Genomic DNA, 21,339 nt, shown 5'->3' with positions numbered 1-21,339 from the left:
TCCTTACTGTAGAAGCGCTGGTCTGTGCTACTGTTGTGCCCTCTGCTTTCACAGAGACTGCCTTTTGGGAGATAGCTTGTGCAGGTGGTCCTGTAACTGGAAGTTTTACAGGTGTTCCAGTACTCAAAGGCTTTACAGCAGTAACTGTAGTAACACTAGCTGTTGCAGCTGCTGGCTGAAGAGAAAAATTAACACTTTTTAACCAAAGAACAACGTGACAAACATACTGGATTCTGCTAGCACATAAGGTAGCAACCTCCTTCCGCAGTACTATTTAAAACATAAAGAAACTACTTTTCTCTTTGCTTTTAGAGCTTAGATTCATTTGCTTTGAGAGGCTCTATTTAATACAGTAAGTGACAGTACCCTCACAGCCATAATTCTATTTATAAATCAAGGGTGGGGGGAAGAAATTACAAAGGCACATCCAGACCAAAGCACTGCCGGCAACTTTGAAGGAAGAGAGAAAGGTAAAATTGTCTTGAAGAAACCAATATAATAACTTTGCCAGGTTCCTACAGTCCAAGACTAATGGACAAGGCTAAGGCAGGTGATACTGTTCTGAAGACAAACAGAACCATAAGCGATTATTTATCTTCCAAGCTTGCCCTGAAGCTCCTCTCCCAATTGCAACATCCCTTGTTTTTCCTATCACACACAGAGTAGGCAAAAGACATCACGTCCACTTTGGAAGGATGCACGTGCCAGCAGAAGCAGCCAGCTCAGCAAATGGACCTAAAAAGTTCTTCCTGCCTTATCCTTGTGGGCAGCAATTTGGATCCCTTTCTCCTCTGCCCTGACAGAAACCTGTACAAAATTCAGTTATTTTGAGACCTCTTTTAAGAAATCTCACTATAAGCTCCAGCAACAGGAGAGTAATTAAGGTTTAGGAAAAAATACCTCCCTTCTTTGCAAACCTGGCTAAATCTAAAACCTACTAAACTGAAGTATTTCTGCTTCAGATTTTAAAGAGAACAAACAAACAAACCATACCCAAAAAACCAACACAGCTCATTTGATACAACAGAATACAATACGAGTAAAGGACCCTGCCTATACAAAAAACCCACTACTTTTGATTTCTCAACTTAAAAGCTGAAAAGCCAGAGGGAACCCACAGGTTACAGAAGAGCAAGAGCTCCAGGTTAACATCCAAAATCTTGACTGCAGTGTAGTCTTGCCTCTAAGCCTCTTAAGAGGAAGGGAAAGTCTGGTTTTGTATCCCAAATTCTAGGTTCAGATCTGCACAATGTAATGGCTTTCACTGACTCTTAACACATTTAAGCACCCCAGTTTAGTCCAACAGGCACAATTAATACCTGCTAATTGCATTAATCATAAGACAGTAAGACCGGAGTCTTAACTTGCCCTACCATGGATGGAACAAACACTAATCAAAAGTGGGACAGATGTCATGTAGCATATCAGAAGGACTTTTAAGTCTTTCAGGATAGGGAAAAATAATGAACAAACACTTAAAGCTAAAGCAAAACTGTAACACTTTTGTCATATATTTACTTTTTTTTTCCTGGGTGGGTGTCCTCCCCTCCCCAAGTTGCTGCCAGCTTGACATGAAAGCAGCAGGCAGCTACCAAAAAGCTTTCTAGCTTAGGCTCCCACTGTTGGTAACACCTTAATAGCTCTCTGCAGGATCTTTGCCACCACCACTGCCTCTTCCAAGGATGAGGCTCAACAGCTCTAAGACCACAGGGAGGCAAACTGGGCACAAGAATCCCACAAACAGATGGGCAGGAGGAAGACGGAAGTGCAGATCTGCCAAGTTGCAATGCCCTGGGCTTTTAAAAGTCGAAAACAGGAGCTGATCTCTTGCAAATTCCAGCATGCTTACACATCAAGACTAGAACTGCATTTTATCAGCTGAGGGAAAAAACAACAGGAAGTCTTTTGGACCCTTTTCCCAGGAAAATGAATATTTGGGAATTAACTTCTGTCATCTGCCATCAACCTTTTTCACTACTGACAATTCTCATTCTCACTTTGAGCAACAGAGAAACAGTCGCCACAAAAAAATGGCATTAATCCTGCATATTTTGAAGTCATTTCAAGAGAAGAAGTGCTCTGCATCTAAATGAAAGTGCCCCAGCATGATGCTAATTAGGCACTTTGCAGCTTCGTTACCCCATCTGGAAGACAGGTAAAAAACAAGAACGGGCTGGTAATTTTGTCTAACCTCAGAGCTTAAACATTCAGGAATGTCAAAAAAGGGAAATATTTTTGTTGATGAGGATAACAATCCTGCAGTCAGTACCCAGAGAGTTTTGCAGATAGTGTTTCAAGTTGTATGTCACACAAGATAGAAGACACACAACCAAGCCAAGGATCATTTCCTCTCCACTATCCACCACTTTCTGTGATGACAGCATACTTCCACACCAACACTCCTCTCCTGTGACCTCAGAAAACTGTCCAGACTAAGATCAGCAAGTTCTTTTAAGACTGATGAATGAATTGCTGCCAAGGAAATCAGACCCAAGGGCTCTGCCTTCCTTTCCCCAGACAGATCCATCAACTTTTTGCACTGACTCCCTTTTCAGCACTCTTCTTTTTCCCACCCCAGGGTGAGGGGCAAACCATGGCATGGCAAGATGCATCCACACTACATCTATTTACTCTTCATTGTACAAGGAGCTTGTGCAGAGGGCTTTGCAATCCTCTGCAAAACAGGGGGGCTTCAAGGAAGCCACTCCAAACAAAACAGCACTATTAATTTTTCCTAGAGTCATTACTCCTGCTGTTTAAATCCAGCCCTACAGCTCATTACAAGTGTTCCAGTTTCCACATCGGGAAGGGGAAAAAAAAACAGCCTACAAAAAAATACTCTATGTCTATGTCTTTAAATATCTCAGAAGAACACAAGTTCAACAGACTACATCAAAACTGAACTAAAAGTACAGAAGAACCAAGCCAAAAGCAGATGTAAGTTTAAGAAAAGAGAAGTTAATAGAATGATGAATCTCAATGTTTATCCACATGAGAGTGTGCGGATGCATGCGACTTCATCCATCAGATGATGGATGACCTTCATCTCTTTTCCCCAGTGCAAGGGTAGTACAGTGGATGAGTATTGTTTTTATAGCCTAAAGACCTCTATGCAGAGATCACAAACACAGCGTTTGCAAGCTAGTGTTCCAAAATAAGAGTAAGGAATATCCATTACTGTTCTTAGACACAAAGCATACACCGCTTCCATTCTAAGCAAAATAGAAAATGTACTAAGAGAGGCCTCTGGGTTTTCCACTTTAGCCCCAACATTATGCATTTGCAGTGAGAGGGAAGTGAAAAAAGAGCACAGAGTGAGTAGTGGCCAGTTGCTGATACAGAAGAACGGCAGGAGGATGAACTTGTAAGTCAGACTGTTACCACTGTCAGCAAACACATCCCCTAATCCTTCAAACATCCCCAGGGTTGAGAACATACATCCAACATGTTTTTTTGAATGATTGATCCTGCTCATTTACTGAGTGTTTTGTCAGCTGCTACAGCTCAGTCTCCTTCAAACTCCTATCACAAAATATAGGTACAAACCGGACTTCTTCATGATTTCTCCTCCGTATTATGAGGACAGAACATATTACCTGAAGAAAAATATACTTTTCTTTTCATCCCACATGCTTATCCAGAAGTCTGGTCCCCAAAAACAGAGGATGAACCATACGTAGGAAAAGTCTCATACTCTACAGGTGATAAAAGCCTCTACAGAAGAGGACTACAACATTTTTCTCTAGAAAAAGCAAAATAAGACCTAGGAAATAAGACAAAAATACTATCTGAAAATAATGAGGCATTTTCAACCACTGCCTATTTACAGTTGTACCTGTGGAACCCATCCTGCCATGCTCAATTAGAGAACAGGTCTTCACCTTCCTTCAGTTTATAATGAGGGGAAAAAATCATACACATGAAAAACAGCTTGACTGGTGCAGACAGCTCATTTTCCCCTCAACATCACCTCAGGTATAACTTTTTCCCCAATAAGAAAACAGGGAACACCAACAGGAGCACATCTCCCAGAAAAGATTTAGCAAGAGATTGAAGGAGCTCTATCACAGTGTACAAAAGCACTGGAAGTGGCCCTCTGAACTATCTACTTTATTCATTGTTCATGTGCTTTCTACTGTAGTGAGATAATCTTATCTGACACACACTGACAGAAGCCTAATTAAATTATGCATTTAAAAAAACAGATTTGGGAAATAATTTATTGTGAGGACAAAGGTTACCAAGCTTATTGAAAACCAGATTACAGTTAGAAATAACAAGAATGCATCTGTATTTTCTCCAGTTCTTTCTGTCACTTATTCCACCATACTGTAAAGCTTGCAAAGTACCTGTATTACAGCAGGTGTCTGAATAGTAGAGACCACGGCATTTGTTGTTTGAGATAACGTTTTCACAGGAGCAGCTGCTATTTTCTTTACTAACTGTGTGCCAGAATTCTTTGAAAAAAATAAAAATAAAAATAATTACACATGGGCAGAGAATGTTTGTCAGACAAGCCAATGACAAAACAGACACTGAAGATGGGGTCAGATACAAACTGAGACACATCCTCTTACAGTAACAATACAGGCATAATTCACACAGCCCACATACTTGAAACACTGCTCACCAAAGCTCTTTGTCTACCAGTTTAATATTCAACAACTAGTTCAGAGACACTTAGAGACAATGCATAATCAAATAAAATGGTTAAAGAAATACATAAATTGTTACTTTTATGTACCTCCCTACTCTTTGTGCTGACCACACTACAAAAGATGGAAGCAGAGCTCAGTGAAGGAGGAACATCCTAGGGACACGGGAAAGGTCCTCAGCTTTACTCAGCTTTGGAGAAATATCCCACCAGAGGATCACAAGGTTTTAGATACTAGCAGTAACCATTTAGGCAGGTTTGGCTGGCATTTTTTTTCTTAAAATGGTTCACATAATCATCATCAAAGAGGAGCTTATTAATTTGAACTTTACCATATGTAACAGCTAGCAAGCTTTTTGCCAAGAGAAAGCAAAGCATATAGTGATGTTTATTGGTGCAAAACCAAACACCATCACCCTGTTCAGAAAGGGTTCAAATGCTTATTTAAGCATCCATAACCCTGTTATAACTACATAAACACACAGCTATGTCAAACTGAAGTTATGAGAGAAGTTACCTGCACAGCACATATTCTGACTGCAGGTGTGCTGGTCGGCACAGATGGTCTCACACTTGTGTTATTTTGTGTCTGGTTCTGTGCTCGTGCTGTTGCCTGTTGAGATACCAGCATTAGGTGGCCATTACTGCTTCTGATGAGAACAGTTCCTGTTGTAAAAAAACCCATTCAAACTGTTAGAATTTAAGTTATATCATGGCTTTTCTGTATTTCTATGGAAGAAATAACTAGACCACACTGATAATGTAATTATTGAGTTTACGACTCCAAGGAACAGCTGCCAAGAAATATAAGAACTAAGTGCACATCAGCTTTACTATGCATCTTAAGACAGAAAAGAATTCCTAAATTCAAGAGAAAAACTTTACCACTGTCCACATTGAAACACTGTGTGCATACAAGATACAAATTGCAAAGCAGTTAATCATTTGAGTCAGAAAGATATTTTGACCATTAAAAAGACAGACACACAACATACACACACATACAGGGATTACTTTAACATTCATTTTAAGCAGTTCTTCAACCTGCAAAATTCATCACCACTATCACATTTGGCTGCCCCTTTAGTTTCTGAACATTTAGGCACATACTTAGAGATGAAAACACAGCTTAGAGAAAACTGCAGTGGGAACTGAAGCCTGATTAGTATGAGCTCACCTGCCTGTATCAAGACCTCCCCAGTCAAGAGGGCAGTGGTCTCCCATGAAAACTGAGATATTTGAAACCGTCACTCTGTCAAGGGTGTGTCCAAAAGCATTAAAACACATGATTTTATTGAAGCAGTTTGCAGCCAAATAGGGAGATACCAATGGGAAAGAATTAAAAACAAAAAAGAAAGAGAAAGAAAGAAAAAAAAAAGACCATTCAGCTAACCAAAGCATCCTCCCTCTTCCCCTAAGGGCTCATCTCTGAAAAATTCAGAGGATTCAAAACAATCACAAATACAAAATGCCAGTTGGGATGCCTGGTCTGTACCATGCCAGATCCTTCAACGGAGCTACAGAGGACCCTTCCTTTCTGGTGTCTCACCTCCTTTACCTCCAGTAGCACCTGCTGCAAAGTCCACCACTGAAAACACCATCCTCAAACACCCTCACTTAACACAGACCTTTCGAATTAAAGGAAGGAGAAGGTACAGGAGAATCCAGATATGTAAATAAGAATACCTCAACATTTCTGGAGGACTGCATTAAACCTTCTTGCAAGCTATCCAATATCTGAAACCCAGATCTTCTGTGCACACTTACGATCTTTCCTAGTGTAAAACAAGACTGCTATGAAAGTCTTTACTACTTGGTTAGTCTGAAAGCTGTCAAAATATTGCCACACAATACAGCCTAAAACACTGCTTCTGTCTAAGTGCATACAACAGGAAAAGCCACAAGCTTAATGAGCTGGGTTTTGTTGGGTATGTTTTGGAGCTTTTTTAAAAACTGATCAAGCTATAACCACATGCTTAGAAACAGCTTTTCATCCTCCACATCTAAAAGCATAAGAGGATATTGCAAGACAACACAAAACCTGGTATAAAATTCTGTAACATCAACATATTGCCATTTACATAGCAGACACAAACTGAGAACTGCAAGAGCAGCATCTACGGTCCCCTCCTTTCTCAAGCAGCCTTTACGAGATAGGGCAGATGCACAAGGCAGTTGCATATTCAGAAGAGTACTGTTACACCATCTGACAACTCAGCTTTCTCCTCTTCCACTGATGACTTTACTATAATTATATTTAGGTACAGATGGATCATTTAATTTAATCAATGAATAGCCGGAATTATAGAAAACAGATTTCTCATTTTCTTTTCATGCCATCTTATTTAGACAGTGATTCATGGTAAACAATTTATCATCAGCCAGAAAAAGGGCATTTTTTTCCTTGTTCACACCACATGCTCATGCAGATTTCACTGAAAGAGAGAAAGCTGACCACATTTTGCTAGCAATAGCATTTCTCTCTGCTCTAGGTCTACATTCAGGATGGCAGAAGTGTTCCTACTGGAGATTCCTACTGTTCCTTACTGGAGCTTTTCTTTTATAAGCCTGCTTTAAAACATCACTGATAGCTCTACTTTTTAAGAAGGTACATATAAACTTATAATTTCATTCCTTTAGAGGTTTGGAATGCATTAAGAGTTAGTTTTCATGTACTCGGATATTTTGTCACTACTCACTACACTTGTCTGTTAAGTCAAATTATCACAAGCACATTTTCTTCTTCTGCATTTGAGAAACCACGTTGATACCAGTCTACTTGATTACAGGGCTGGGACTGGTTTTGCAGTACTGTTCTGAAATTTCAGTTGGCATTCACCACAGATGGAGACCCTGCTGGGAAAGTATGCCATCCTCCAGTCACCTGAATGGGGGGAGTTTCCAGCACAGTCTACTTGCTTGACAGGAAATTACCTCAAGAGTGACACAGCTAGAAAGTTTATGCAAGTACAATACCATTCATATGCAAATTCATTAACATCTCCGAAAAAGAAAAGGTAAACAAAAAACAACTACCACAAATATTAACAAGTCAAAGTAGTCCCTTTACATTTGAGAAGGACAGCAATGATCTGGAAGAGGATAAGTTTCCCCTTAGCAACAGGATTAGGCAACACAAGGACATCCATACTGAACCAGACCACTGTAAAATAACTTGGTGAGAGCATCCTCAGAAGAAGTTACCTAAGGCCACTCCAGTGGTCATAGCCTTGACTGGAACATTCAACTATGGTAATGCCTGTTACTTGCATGTAAGTTAGAGTAAGAAATTGTTCCCCTTGGAACAAACAATAATTTCCCTATCTTTGTTCCATGTGGCAGGATTTTTAACAAAGCATGATAGCTTTCTTGTGGCAGCAGCTCTTTGTGACACTGGCAAAATTATAACTCCAAACCAGTATTATGGTAATCTACTAACTACTGCTTCTCTAGGTTTAATGCAATTCATGCCTGATGCTAGCACAGATAAAGCTGAAGGCAAATTTGAAACAGCTGTTGGAGCTACAGTTCCATACACTGAAGAGCCACATGTTGTCCAAGCACAAGAGACACAGTTCTGGGCAGTTACAACCTAATGTCACAAAGGGACAGTAAACCGGATTGCCTGAAACACTTTGAAAGCTGTTGAGAACAGCACTTATTTTCTACCTCTGGCTGCTGCAATTTAATTACACTTTTCCACAACTTTGATACTCCCTTTCCACCTGGAAACAAAAGCAGTAATGCCACAGTGCAGCCAATAGCGCGAACTCCAAGAGGTGGCACAGGAGGTCTCTTGTGCCAGAAGAAGAGGTTCCATGGTTTTGAGAGTTCAAAACCAATGCCTGAAGTCTCATACACTTTATACAGCTGCACAAGTGTGAAATGAGGGAACAGCAGGTGACAGTAACCTTGATGTTCCCAGTAGAAAGGTCACATAAACAGACTTACGCAGCTACCAAGACGCTACTACCAGAAATGAAGATAAGTGCATGAATCCACATTCTTCACTTGGTGGGGAGGAAGGATGGTACTTCTTATCAAGAGCTGTTTTCACATTCACTAGAAGGCAAATACTAACAAACTATATGTGGAAACAGATAATGTTTTGCAGTCACTGCAACTCCACAAGAAAATGGGGGGAAGGAAGAGACAACACACGAAACAACACAGGACCTCTGAACAGCTGAAACATGAAGTTTCAGCTAACACCTCTCAGCACTGCATTTATAAACAGAAAAGGTATTGGCAATCTGAGCAAAATATCAGCACTGATGCAGTAAATGAAGAGCAATAACACATCCTCGTAACACTAGAGGTGCCCTCCTCTGGGCTGCACTCCCAAGAACACTCTGATAGTTTTACTGAAGTTGTTTCAGAGAACAGGAACAACTTTCTCACTATTCATGCACTTTGACAGTAAGTGCAAGGCACAAGCCCTTTGGGGCTACAAAGCTGTTCCTATTTTCAAACCAAAGTGACCAGTTACCATCAGTGATTATTTCTTACATGCTTCACTGGAGGACTCAGATGTCTCTTGGAGATTAAAAAACAGCCTTTTTTGCAATGAATTACAACTTCTGTCCTTAGATATTTTGCCTGTCCTGCCAAAAACATGCTTTGAAAAGTTATTTGGTTTTCCTACACTGGCAGAGAAGGCAGTTAAAATACAATCAGCTATTTCAGCCATTTGTTCCCTGCACACCTTTCTTCCTCCAAAGCTACACAGAAGGAGCCATGTTATACCTTCTTACCTTGAAGAGGTTTCATTGAGATCTACACTTTCTCCCATACCCTACTTCCTCCTGTCACAGGGCTGCAGGTACCCTGCCTTCAGGAGGAGTGCCTGGCAACAGTCCTGCAAAAACTCAGGCAGCCACCACCCAGCTCAGCCTCTACCTAGACATGCCAGCCATGTGAACAATGGAAAATTAGAGGCCTTTCTAATGAAATTTCATTTCATTTCTCAAACCTGAGATCCCTCTGCTACAAATTTTCACTGTCCCAACACCATCAGTGAAGAAACCCAGCTTATTCTGAACTTGGTTTAGCATCCAACCCAGGAACCAAGAAACACGGGCTAGCAGGAGGAGCAGCTTCCAGATACCTCTGCATTTTAACTAGAAAGCACCAAAACCTCCGAGCACCGGAGACAGGGACAAGAAGCTGTGGGATAACGGTAGAGATCTGTTTATGCCACTGTATGTAATGCCACCTGCACAGGCTGCACTGTATTTCAGGGAACAGTGTTAAGGAAACCACAATGTTGTTAACATGAAGCTGTTCTGCCAACTGAAACTCTGGGCTTCATCCAGCAGCACTGAACACCAATGTATGCTAAAAGCATCCCACCGTAAGGGCAACTTCCACCACGTAAGACAAGCCTGAAGCCACTTCTGAAGGGGAACTTCACCCAGAAATCTCCTGAGATGAACCAGCTGGCAATTGTGCCCCAGTGGAGATGCTGTTACACGTGAAGCTAAAGCTGTCAAGTTAAGCCACCACTTCGATTACATGGTTTCTAACCCAACTGCTCAACCAAACAGCTCTTGGGAACTGCTGGCTAGGGAATAACATGAGGAAATGAAAAGACATCTTTTGTTCCTAAGTTAAAATACAAGCAAGAACCAACCACAATGAGACCAAACTCCTGTAAGAGAACACAAGTCACAAATGCTGCTTTCAAAGAAGGGTAAATTTAGCTTATTGCAAAACAAGAAGTGCCTGTATCAGGTACGTTGCCAATCTTAGTAAAGTGCACTTTAACACCAATTATAAAAACAAGGCTAAGTGGGACTTCCAGGTCTCAAATCAGTAACTGAACAACAAAAATGTTTTATAACAACAGTAATGTGTTTGAGCTCTCTGTTCTCAAACAAACCCCATTCTTTCAGTGAGCTACTCAAAACAAAGGGATAGCTTTTAAGGCAGTTATTTCAAGGTGAGACCAAGCTTTAAAGGGGATATTTTAATAGGACACTAAATGGCAATTAAAAAATAATATAGGTTTTAAGTTTCTTTGACTATTTAGGATCATTAAAAATTTGGAAAATAAAAGGCCAAACACTACTAATCCATGCAACAGCTTTAAATACAGTTTTTCTCTCTAAAGCCAGCCTTCAGAAAGAAAAAGCACGGTTTTTCCTCTTTAATCCTATTTATTGAGTCCCACAGGACAGGTCACTTAAAAGTTTCAAAAACACATTACAGGACTGAATAAGACAGACCAGAAAAAGGCATTATTAGAGTCATAGACCGTTCAGGCAGTGATTGTATCAAGGTGCATTATGTCGTAGATTAGCTGAAAGAGTGCTAAAGAGGCACAAAGTGTTAATGAAACACTGTGAAAGACAGTAACTTAACTTTTACATGACTTACATAACCCTTCTAATACGATGGGGCTGTAATGTTTTCACATGAAGTATGGTCTGTAGTGCATGCAGGAGAACTACTGATTGCCCATGACCCTCACTCAGTACTTGAGTTGTCCTAGATGTCTACTGCAAATTCCCATAGTGGAGATGAAGAAGCAAGGACATCGGCCCAATTTGGAGGCAACATCTAGCTGTGCTTTTCACTGTCTTAGGAATGAAGCTATAGCAAAGATCTAGAGGCCACACCAAGTTACCTCACTACGGGCTCCCAATAATTATCTCTAACTTCTGTTCTTAAATACAATCGACTTCAGGCAACAGATCTGTGCAGTCAAAAAGATTGCCTGTTTTAGGCTTTTCTTGGGAAAAACACCTGTGGTTGTTCTTAGATTTCCCAAATAAGCAGGGCAGAGGGCTCATCTACACTGTATGGGGTCAAGGTAAGTTATTCAGCATCTACACTACAACCACAAAACATTTTACTCCATACAACAAATCAATCCAATCTTTGGAAGTCGATTCTAATTGATGTAAGAAGAATTCAGCAATGCCCAACCCGCAATCAAGCACTGCTATTGCAGCAACCAGAGTCACTCACCACACATCCAGGCCCTCAACCAATTAATTCCATTCACATTTTGTTTCACGAACTAAATGACTACATATCTCAGAAATCATCCTCTGTGCTCTTTCCCTTTGTTCCAGGGAAGCTTCTAAACTAGTGGGTCTTTATAGCAATAGCTCAGGACCAGTGACTAGCACGTAGATATTGCAGAGTCACAATGAGATGTCAGATTTTGAATTCCAATGAAATTCCTTGTTTTGCCCACAGATATGGAAATCATTAATTTCCATATCAGGAGAAAAATTCAAAGGGCATAATCCCCATATTCTTTCATGCTACAACAGAATACAGTCTAAATAAAATACTGTATTTACCCGTAAGTTTTTTTACCCGTAAGTTCTTTAAAGATGCTCATTGCATCTTTGCAAACTGCACTGCAGATTCATGTAGACTCTGGCCTACAACTTTCAAGGCTGATGTCTGACATCTCACCTTTTCAAAGCCAGTGACCAGCTTTCCTCGCAGACATTACTGTCCCGCTGATGGCACAGTTCCACCAGCATTAACTAATGTTTCCCAGACTGCCTGGGTTGCTGCGAGCAGTGTTTTAAACCACCACCATGTACCCAAAACATTGTCACACTAACAAATCAAGGGGCTTACAGCCCTAGCAAAGGCTGCTGCCTTCAGTAACTCCGACCCTTTTCTGGCTAAGCACCTTTCCGTGCTAAGAACAGGCACCTGCTCCTGAGACACCCAGTACAGACACAGGCTTTCCAAGCACAGGGAGCCAGGAAAGGGATGATGCTATCTCTTCTAGGCAGGATGGAGCAGACTGATACCCTGTTGTTTCAAACAGTCTGGAACAATGGACACCACGCATCTTTCTGAAGAGTGTAAACAAAGTCCCCTCTCCCTCCCTTCCTCCAGGAATTAGACACAAAGTGCTAAAACTGCAGAAATCTGAAGCCAAGTTTCACACGCTGCTCAACCAGCAAGTTTTATCCAAGCTGCTGGAGACTAGCTGCTCATCAATACATTTTGGTGCCCAGATGGATATCTGTTAACAGTCTAGCAACTGGGCCCCCATAGTGCTGATGCCTTTTCACAGAATACAGGCGCACATTTCAGCGTTAAAGAGTTCTCCTGGACTGCACATACAGTTGAGCTTCTTTTCTTAAGAACACATTTATATCCATGCAATTTTACAGTTACAGTAGAACTATGAAGCAAAAGTATAACTGTACCAGTTGCAAGGGTAGGTAACCTTTTTTTTTTTCATAACAAGCAACAGATGTCCATACCAACCATCTAAAGAAAATCTGGACATTGCTTTGTTACTTGGAGGGGATGTAAATAACCAGAACGTTTTCTGGGCATAGTTACAAGATGGCACTACTGTTTCTATCTGGATTCAGAATGTATTTATTACACTTGAATCCTAAGAGATGTTGTTTTTATTGTGTGCAGGCATAGGGGATTCCCAGCCAACACTGTGCATCACAAGGCAGAGCCTTATTTGATTCTGTGATAACATCTAGCTCTTGTCCTTGGGCCACACCTTTCAGCAGCTGGGATCATTTCCCATTAGCATTTCCCCATCACATCTTTGTGGTTTGCAACTTTGCACCTTGAGGCTTGGTTGCTTTCCTATCTGAGTAATCAGACAGTTCTAGGACTGTCTACAACTAAGATGATCTGACTTGAGTGTTCTCCGGGACCCAAGTTACCTCATACAGGAGCTTCAAATATTTGCAGAGGACTCAGCTGATAGCAGTGAAATAGTACCTCAAAGGAGCAAAGTGACACTTCCTTACTCTCAAGACAATTCCTACTGCACTGCAAGAAGCATTGAGTCTCTACACCACATCCTCTTGTGTACTCCTAGTATTCACTGGAGTGAAATTCTTTAAATAGCAAGTTATGTGCTTGGCACACTGCAGCCATATATATGCAGCACACGGCTTTCTAAGGACCAGAAGATACGCCAATACCCTGCACTTACCATTTCTGGAACAGCCATTTAGCTGTCAGAGAGAAATCTGAAGCTGAAGTGTTGAACCACAAATCTTAACTTTAAACCAAGAGTTGCTAAAAACATCATTGGTGTGCTCAAACAAAGGAAAAGATCAGTCCCCTTTAAACCTCTGTGTCCTTTAAATAGAAGGAGAATAAAGTCAGTTAATTCAGGTTAATTTTACAACGGGACACTTGTTTCCTCATTGCTCACTTGGGGACCAGAAGAAAGTTGAATTCCACTTCATTTCTTCTGAAAGTGCAAATTCACTCCTCAGCTGGATGGCTTTTCACTAGCGAACAAGGGATCAACACTGAATTTTAACACTGATCACCACCTTGCTCTAAGTGTGACAGAGCAAACAAAAATTATTGCAGAAGACAGCAAAACCTTCTTGGGAAGCATTAACTTCTGTCTACACGGACACTGTGGAAACTCTCACCAGAACTGTGTGATATTTGTCAAGTGCTTGGCATGCGAGCCATGTATAAAGGTGTTCTGACTGCACCTACCCCTTCAACAGAGAGCACTGCCTGCCCCACTGAGACTGCCTGGTAATGCACCACCCATCACTCAGCTGGACCTGCCTTCCAGGGCTCCACTGGGGCTAGGTGGCGACTGCCACTGGGCAAGCTGCCAGGCAAAGTCTTCAGGTGCTGTGCCAGCCAGGGCATGCTGTTTCACCCAGTTGTTAATCTAGGCTGGACAGCCACCCAAGGAACTCTGATTTCCCAGGCAACTCCTAGGAGCAGCCAGTACTAATGAAAGCATCTCCTCTGCCTCCACCAAACTGGAAGCATGCACTGGAAGCAGTCTGCAAACACAAGCTATGAAAATTAAGTGTTACCATAACATCTGACCTTACAGCACAGTAAGATCACTGAGCTTCACCAGTTCTCCAGCCTTAAGAGACCCTAGATTTGCTCATTAGCAACAAGGATTTTCCATCTATTGCCATTTTTACCCTGCTTCAGTTGCAATCAGAGACTATTTCCTCAAGACACTGGTGGAAAAGATCCATTAGTGGACTTTATTCTAAAGGTGATCCAGATGGCAGAACAGACCTAAATCCTGACAATCTGCATAGTAAGATATTTTAAAACACCTATGGTGATCTTTTCCATTTTGCAAATTATACTGGCTCTTCTTCCGGCATCATCAGTTTTCAAAAAAGTAACTTCATGCAAAGAGAATTCTGAAAAAAGTATTTGCCTTTTGGTTTTGTCTAAATGGTTAAGGCAGTACTAATTATTCATCTTGGATAGTTATCAGAAGCCTTGCAGTTTACATCAAGACTCATATATACAACTGTAAATACAATCCTACCCACTAGGCACAGCACAGATGCCAATCACATGACATAACAAATAACTGGTTCTCTAAGATGACTTAAAAAACGTGGTATTGCAACTACTCAGAATAACAACACAGGAGCTTGCCTAGATTTTATCAGCATCTTTAGGAAAAAGAATACTGAAACATAATTAGTGTTTCTTCCAGCTGTCACTTGTGTGTGGATGATGTTATTTTTACTGCTACAAGATGAAAGGTCCCTTAAATACTGCAAAAGCAACACAAGTCAGGCTCAGGTTCTCGCTCTTCTAAGGATTAAAAAGAGTTTACTATTCACCAAACTGTAGCTGTAATTCTTTGCTATACACTCCAACTAACTGTAAAATCTGAACAGCATTTAACATTAATTTTACCGAGCACAGTATTTCCGTGCTTCAGTATGCAGAATGCATCTTTTTTTTTCCTGTGTGTTGGAAAACCATAAATCTAGACATTAGCTTTACATCTTCTTCTGCCAAGATTTACATCTTAATTCCCACATGTCTGTGCATTTAATTATATGAAGGCATTATTTTGCTAGACACACTCAGTCCTGAAAGCAAAATCAAGTCCTACAGTGCAGCTGAAATTTCAACTGGTTATGCCACAAGATACTTCCTCACTATTATCTAAGTTCAACTTAGTTCTTCAAGCCCACCAAAGCTTTGTTGACCCTTCCCAGAAAAAAAAAAAGTTGATCAGTGTCACCTAATGTGAAGAGAGAAGTTTGCAGACAATCCATCCCAAGAAGCCTGCTGAACGGAGGACATTATTGGGATACAAATGGTTATAAGCATCGATTATTTAGCCCCTACTAGTCTAAGCACAAGTACCATGCTCAGACTTCATGGGATTATCAACATCCAGAAACTGCATACTTTAAAGGAATTTCTAGGATTTTCTGCCTGTTGAAACAAGAAAGCTTAAGATAGCATACTCCTACTCATACATAATATAAACTAAGAAGTATTTTAAAATCAGTGCTTTCTCCTATGCTAAAGCAAAGGACCAGACACAAATATGAAAATATCGAATTCCTCATGTGGTTTTACCACTGAAAAACAACAACTAGAACATGAAGAGGGAGATTCACAGCACTTTGCGTGAGACGTATTAGGTCAACTTCGAAAGCAGAAGGCAGAAGCATCCAGATGTTTATCAGCCCTTACCTCTTCAGGTTACCTACCTTAGGTTCTACATACAATTAAGAGAAACTCAACAAGACCAGGCTCCATACCATCCCGTTGCAGTTTTGCAATACCCACATCGGTTCTCTCCTTCCCACCCACAGGAGTCCACATGCTGCCTGCCTGCCTCTTGTCACACAGCCCCAGCCACCTGACACAAACAGTGCCTGTGCTTTCTGAAGTTACCCACTATCAGCCTAGATAAGCTGCAGGCAGTGGAAAACCTGCCACAGACAAGACAAAACATCCAAGCAAAAACAACTGAGCTGCAAACAGAAACCAAGTACTTGTACCTGCTGCCGTTCCCCTCTAAGTCAGGTGCAAAGGAAACCTTACACGGAGACCATGCCTTGCACATTACCAATGAACTTACAGCACACTCAGGGCAACTTCTCTTTGCTGACACTGTGCTTGCTCAGGCCCACTGGTGTCAGCAGTAATGGAAAGCATAAAACAGAAATACACACACCAGAGGCAGCCAACACCAGAGCAAAGAGTGATGGCAGCTGCTGCCACAGCTCTGTAACCAGCAGCAGTGGCATGAGGTGAGGTTTTCAGAGAGCTTCCCCGCTCTAAGCAGATTGAAGATAACAATGGAGGATCCCTGGCATCTGGTTCAGTTCTGTCCTTTTTCATCCCATCAGCAGAGAGGCAGATATATCTGCTAATTGTCCTTTAAACACCTGCTTGTAGTGAGCATTCCAGGGCCAGGGATAGTCTGAAAGTACAGACACAGAAGTGACAAAAACCTAAGTTCAAGAAAAGTAAACAAAACCAAGAAACAACATTATTTTTGCTGGTTTTATGTTCTTTTTCTACCCATCCACTTCTCCAAAGCAGTGTGGGACCCAAAGACACTAAGGTGAACTATATATACTATATACTTGTCTATATATATTTGTCACGGCCCTTGTCACTCCTTCCCCTTCTCAGTTATTTCCTCCTGTTTAATAGCACAGCCCATCCATTTCTCCCCCAACATTAGGCTCAGGTTAACCAAGGACACAATTTCTTGTTAAGTAGATGGCCCATGACATGAGACTTTTGCAGGTTTGTACGCATCAGCACAGGCCACACGGAGCTCAGGACTGACGTAGCACTGCACCCATCATGCCAGCCTGTTCTCTGCAGACCCAGACTGCTACATGCAAAGCGTTCTGAAATGCTGCTAACCTGTTCTTGTCAACAAAGAGGGCAGCTGAGGAAAGGTCCCTTTGGTAGATCATACAAATTCCCTTTATTTGGGAGGATGTAGCCCAGCCACTCAGTCCAAGAGCTGATGCTGTGCACAGTCGAAAGACCAAACCCAAACCCCCAAGTCAGACCAGCTGGACTCCTACTGCGTGCTAAAGCCTTCAGCGGTGGTCAGCCAGGGATGGACTGGTGCAGGAGGATGGCCTTGGGTACCAGCAGCCCTGCTCTGAGAGCTGCTGCTCTGCTGAAAACCAGCACTTTACAATGTAGAGGAAACCACAGAAAGGTGATGAAAAACCCTTGTTACTCCTAAGCACGTCTGTGTCCTTCAAGACCAGGAGAACTTGCAAAGCTCAGTGATCCTTCCTGGGTAACCAGCTCAAAAGAGGCACTTGGCAGATGGGCAATCTGTGCTCAGAGACATACGAGTCAGTTGTATCTAGTCATCTGCCTTTCCCACCTCCTGGTTTTATTCTGAGCAAGAGGAAGGAGAAGGTAGAGATGGAAGACAAAAAACAGCGTAAAACTCAGATTTCCATGAACCTCCACTGCCCTCCAAGTCACAGAGGCAAAGGCAGCTCCACTGGTGCCCTTCCTTCCCCAGACTGCAGTACTGTGGAAGCAATGCCCACTCCAGGCCACAAGCAGTTCATGAGTAACTCAGGATGACCAGTAAGAGCAGTGCTGTCCAGCCTTCCTCAGAACAAGCCACCTCAAATATTTCCCTTTGAAACTCAAGGGAAGGATGTTTTCTGTATGCATTTTTCTTAGCAGGTGCCACAGAAGTTGAATGCCATGATTTTAAACCTAAGTGCATTCTCCCTTCTGTATTTTATCCTGTATGGCTAGATTTGGCAGTTTGTTTGAAATACAAACTTTTCAAGCCTAAGAACTTGATGGTTTATTCCACTTTCTTTTTTTAATGATGCTAACACTTGTAGCTATTTAATGCTATTCATCTTGCATTTTTTATTATTAATTAAAAATGGAATCCACCTAGAAGACAGAGGTAAAATACCAACGCTCAAGACAGAATGCATTTTTATATAACCTTACAACAATTACTTAAGACAAGTTTCCCTGAAACATTGATCCATTTGAAATCTGACATGTCTGTTTCTTCTGAAGCACTAAAGTCCATACAGTAATTTCAATTTACAATGCTGCAGACTACCAGCACCTCTTAACTTCTGATACAAAGACTGCATTGTCCCAGGAGCAAGGAAAGCAAGCTGATGCAACTGAGGGGTAATTACAATTTTTGTTACATCTGCCTACTACCACAAGACAAGTCAGATGACATTCAACACTATACCTGGATGCAATCAAACCCAAGCCACTAAAAAAACCCCGTAAGTTTTGCTAACTTGTACTTCCTAAACTGCAGGGAACTCTCATGAGCATCCACCTTCACAGAAAGGTGTTTAACCAAATGTCAATACATTGTCAATACAAAATATTAGATACAAAACCTGAATACCTGGGAAGCTCTGCTACAAAAAGTTAATCTATTTCCATCATGGTTCATTTCAGAGGAAAGTTGGCAAGGATTTAGACTCATCCGTGACTGCTGACTACCCAGACATTACAGCATCATGAGTGCTGGGAAATCTACAGTAAAACTGACTGACTAAAGACTTTTTTTTAATTAGCATTATATATTTCCTTGGGAGGCAAACGTCTTTGATAAAGACATTGGGATTAAAAAAAAAAAAAAAAATGAGGGAAGAAAAAAAAAGCAAATATGCACTACCAGCACAGGGATTACTGTAAAGCCTGTCATCCTTTTCAGCAATATCTGACCTGAAAGTAATTGCAACAGATGCTCCAACAGAACTGTCCTGGCAGGAAATAATTATAGCATCAAATAGCAATAAAGTCATTACATATCTTGGGGTCTCAACAGAGCGAGACTAAAACCAGTAGAAGCAAAGTCACTTTTTTCTTGAAAAAAAAGCATTTAAATACAGCCCAACAGGGAGAAGTGGGAAGTTCAGAACCAACAGCACTTTCTTCCTCTTAAGAGAAAGTGCAGGTAGAAGCCCTGGCTAATCCTCTGTTGCTATCCAAAGTATTAAGCTGTCTGTATCACCGCTGTGCAATTCCTACGTTAGTATTTTCACTGCTGCTATAGGAAGCACATCTATAAGGGCGGTATCTCTCCGAACCCTTACGTTTCCCACAGAGGGTTTATAGAAAAAAAGTGTTTCAAGGAGCAACACGTAATGAACTTTCAACTCTGCCCTCCTTAGGCACGCGAGTATTTTGTTCCATGAACAGTCGCACAGGCTTGGTTGTGCCAGTGGCAAGAATTCCTGCGGGACTGCCCGGTCGGAGGGGAGAGCGGGCAACCTGACCCGCTCTGTGAGTTACGGAGCCGCTCTGCAGTCGCCAACCCACGCTCACACACCCCTCCCCGAGATACTCCTTCATCCAAGCTCCACGAAAGCCTCGAGCAGTCTTTTTCAAGTCACATATCATGGTAACTTGCCCGCTGAGTTTTTAGTTACTTCTCCTGCTCCTCGTGCTACCCAGCAAAGTAAGAAGTTGCCTTTATCCAGAGACTTCCAGATCCATCCTCCAGACAGGCTGTAAGCATCCCCAGCGCTACCCGACTGAACCCAGCCACAACTGCCAGCGCCCTGCAAGGCAGACACACACGCCGGTTCCCAGAAGTTTGGGGCAAACAACCAACCTGAAACACACGCTGCCACTACCATCACTACCACCCCCGCCGCCCTGCCCGTCCTTCGCCACGGCTCGCCTGCAGCAGCAAGGGCAGCGCGCCGGGCTCCCCGTCCCGCACACCGACTCCCCGGCAGCGACGACCGCGACACGCCGGGGAAGTCGCGACACGGGACATGCCCGCAGCTGGGGCAGCCCGGGACGGATCACTCACCTGGGGGCAGCTGCAAGTTGGCCGGCAACTGGAGGGTGGCCGTGGGCGGCCCCTTGGGCGCCACCGGCCGCAGGACGCCGGGAGCAGCCCCCCGCGCCACCGGGGTCCCCGCGGGGGCGGCCACCGGGCGCGGCGGGGCGGCAGCGGGCGCGGGGCCGCCGGGCACAGCGGCGGCGGGGTTGCCCCGGTCGGGCGCCGAGCCCGCGGCTGGGGCGCAGGCGGCCGCCTGCTCCGGGTGCCCGCCGGGCATCAGCCTGACGGGAGCCGCGGAGGTGCTCATGGAGGCGGAGGCGGCGAGGGGACGGGGGGCGGCCGCGTCGCGCAGAGCCCCGCGGCGCCCCGCAGCATCGCGGGCGGGGGGCGCTCAGGCGCTGCCCCGGCCGGCGACTCGCCCGCGGAAACACATGGCAGCGCCGCTCCTCCGGCTCCCGGGCGCCGCGCACGTGGGCCCGGCCGGCCCGGCCTCCCCTGCCGCCGGCGGGAGGGAGGGGAGGGGAAGGGAGGAGGGAAGAAGGGCGGTCCCACGCCGCCAGCGCGTCCTACTGCGGCGGCGCCCGGCTTGGCCCCACCGCCCGTTTGAGCCCGCCCGTGTTTATGGAGCCATGCGGACCCCAGCGCCTCCGCCGTGTTGAACGTGGCGGCAGCGCAGAGCCCGGGTGGCCGGAGGGGGACGCGCCCGGAGCCCCGGGATGGGGGTGATGCATGGGCGGCCGCGGCAGAGCTACTCCTCCCGCCGTGCCAGCCTCCGGCCCGCCTACCTGCGCCAGAGCACCCCCGACTGTACCTGGGCTGCAGGTGTCCTTGGGGCTTCCATTCAGAACAAAAGCAGCTCCGGCAAGTGTGAGACTTCGCCGTGTCGTGAAAGGAGCTTGCTGACGGGCCGAGACGGCGAAAGCAGCACGGACCTGTAAGGATGCAGGGGACGAAGTTGTCCCGTTTGACCTTCATGCCCGGGGCTCCACTTGAAGAAAGGCTAACAGAGGACGTGGAACCTTGTAAAGCAAGTGTAATCCGACACAATACACACAACAGAGCTCTAAAAACAAATTTCAGAATATAACAAAGTTTTTCCACGTGTGATAGGGAGCTCGCCATGACCTTCAGTAATTCTGCTTGG

The 21,339-nt window shown here is 43.5% G+C and overlaps 1 protein-coding gene across 1 annotated transcript in view; it reads right to left on the bottom strand.

Annotated features, from left to right (window-relative positions):
• The window catches only part of TAF4B (TATA-box binding protein associated factor 4b), a gene marked incomplete at both ends in the record, with an annotated part of 72,293 nt that extends 51,791 nt beyond the window's left edge, over positions 1-20,502 (bottom strand). Inside the window, 4 exons of the mRNA XM_082302185.1 lie at positions 8-175; positions 4,350-4,457; positions 5,172-5,320; positions 20,223-20,502. Of these exons, the coding sequence (XP_082158311.1) occupies positions 8-175; positions 4,350-4,457; positions 5,172-5,320; positions 20,223-20,502 (705 nt within the window). The remainder of the gene's footprint in view (positions 1-7; positions 176-4,349; positions 4,458-5,171; positions 5,321-20,222) is intronic.
• Between the last annotated feature and the right edge of the window lie 837 nt (positions 20,503-21,339).

This window comes from Coloeus monedula (genome assembly GCF_965178545.1).
Source record: "Coloeus monedula genome assembly, chromosome: 1".
Classification (NCBI taxonomy): Eukaryota; Metazoa; Chordata; class Aves; order Passeriformes; family Corvidae; genus Coloeus; species Coloeus monedula.
The sequence above is the reverse complement of the archived record's forward strand: the minus strand, read 5'-3'. Positions and strand labels throughout refer to the sequence as shown.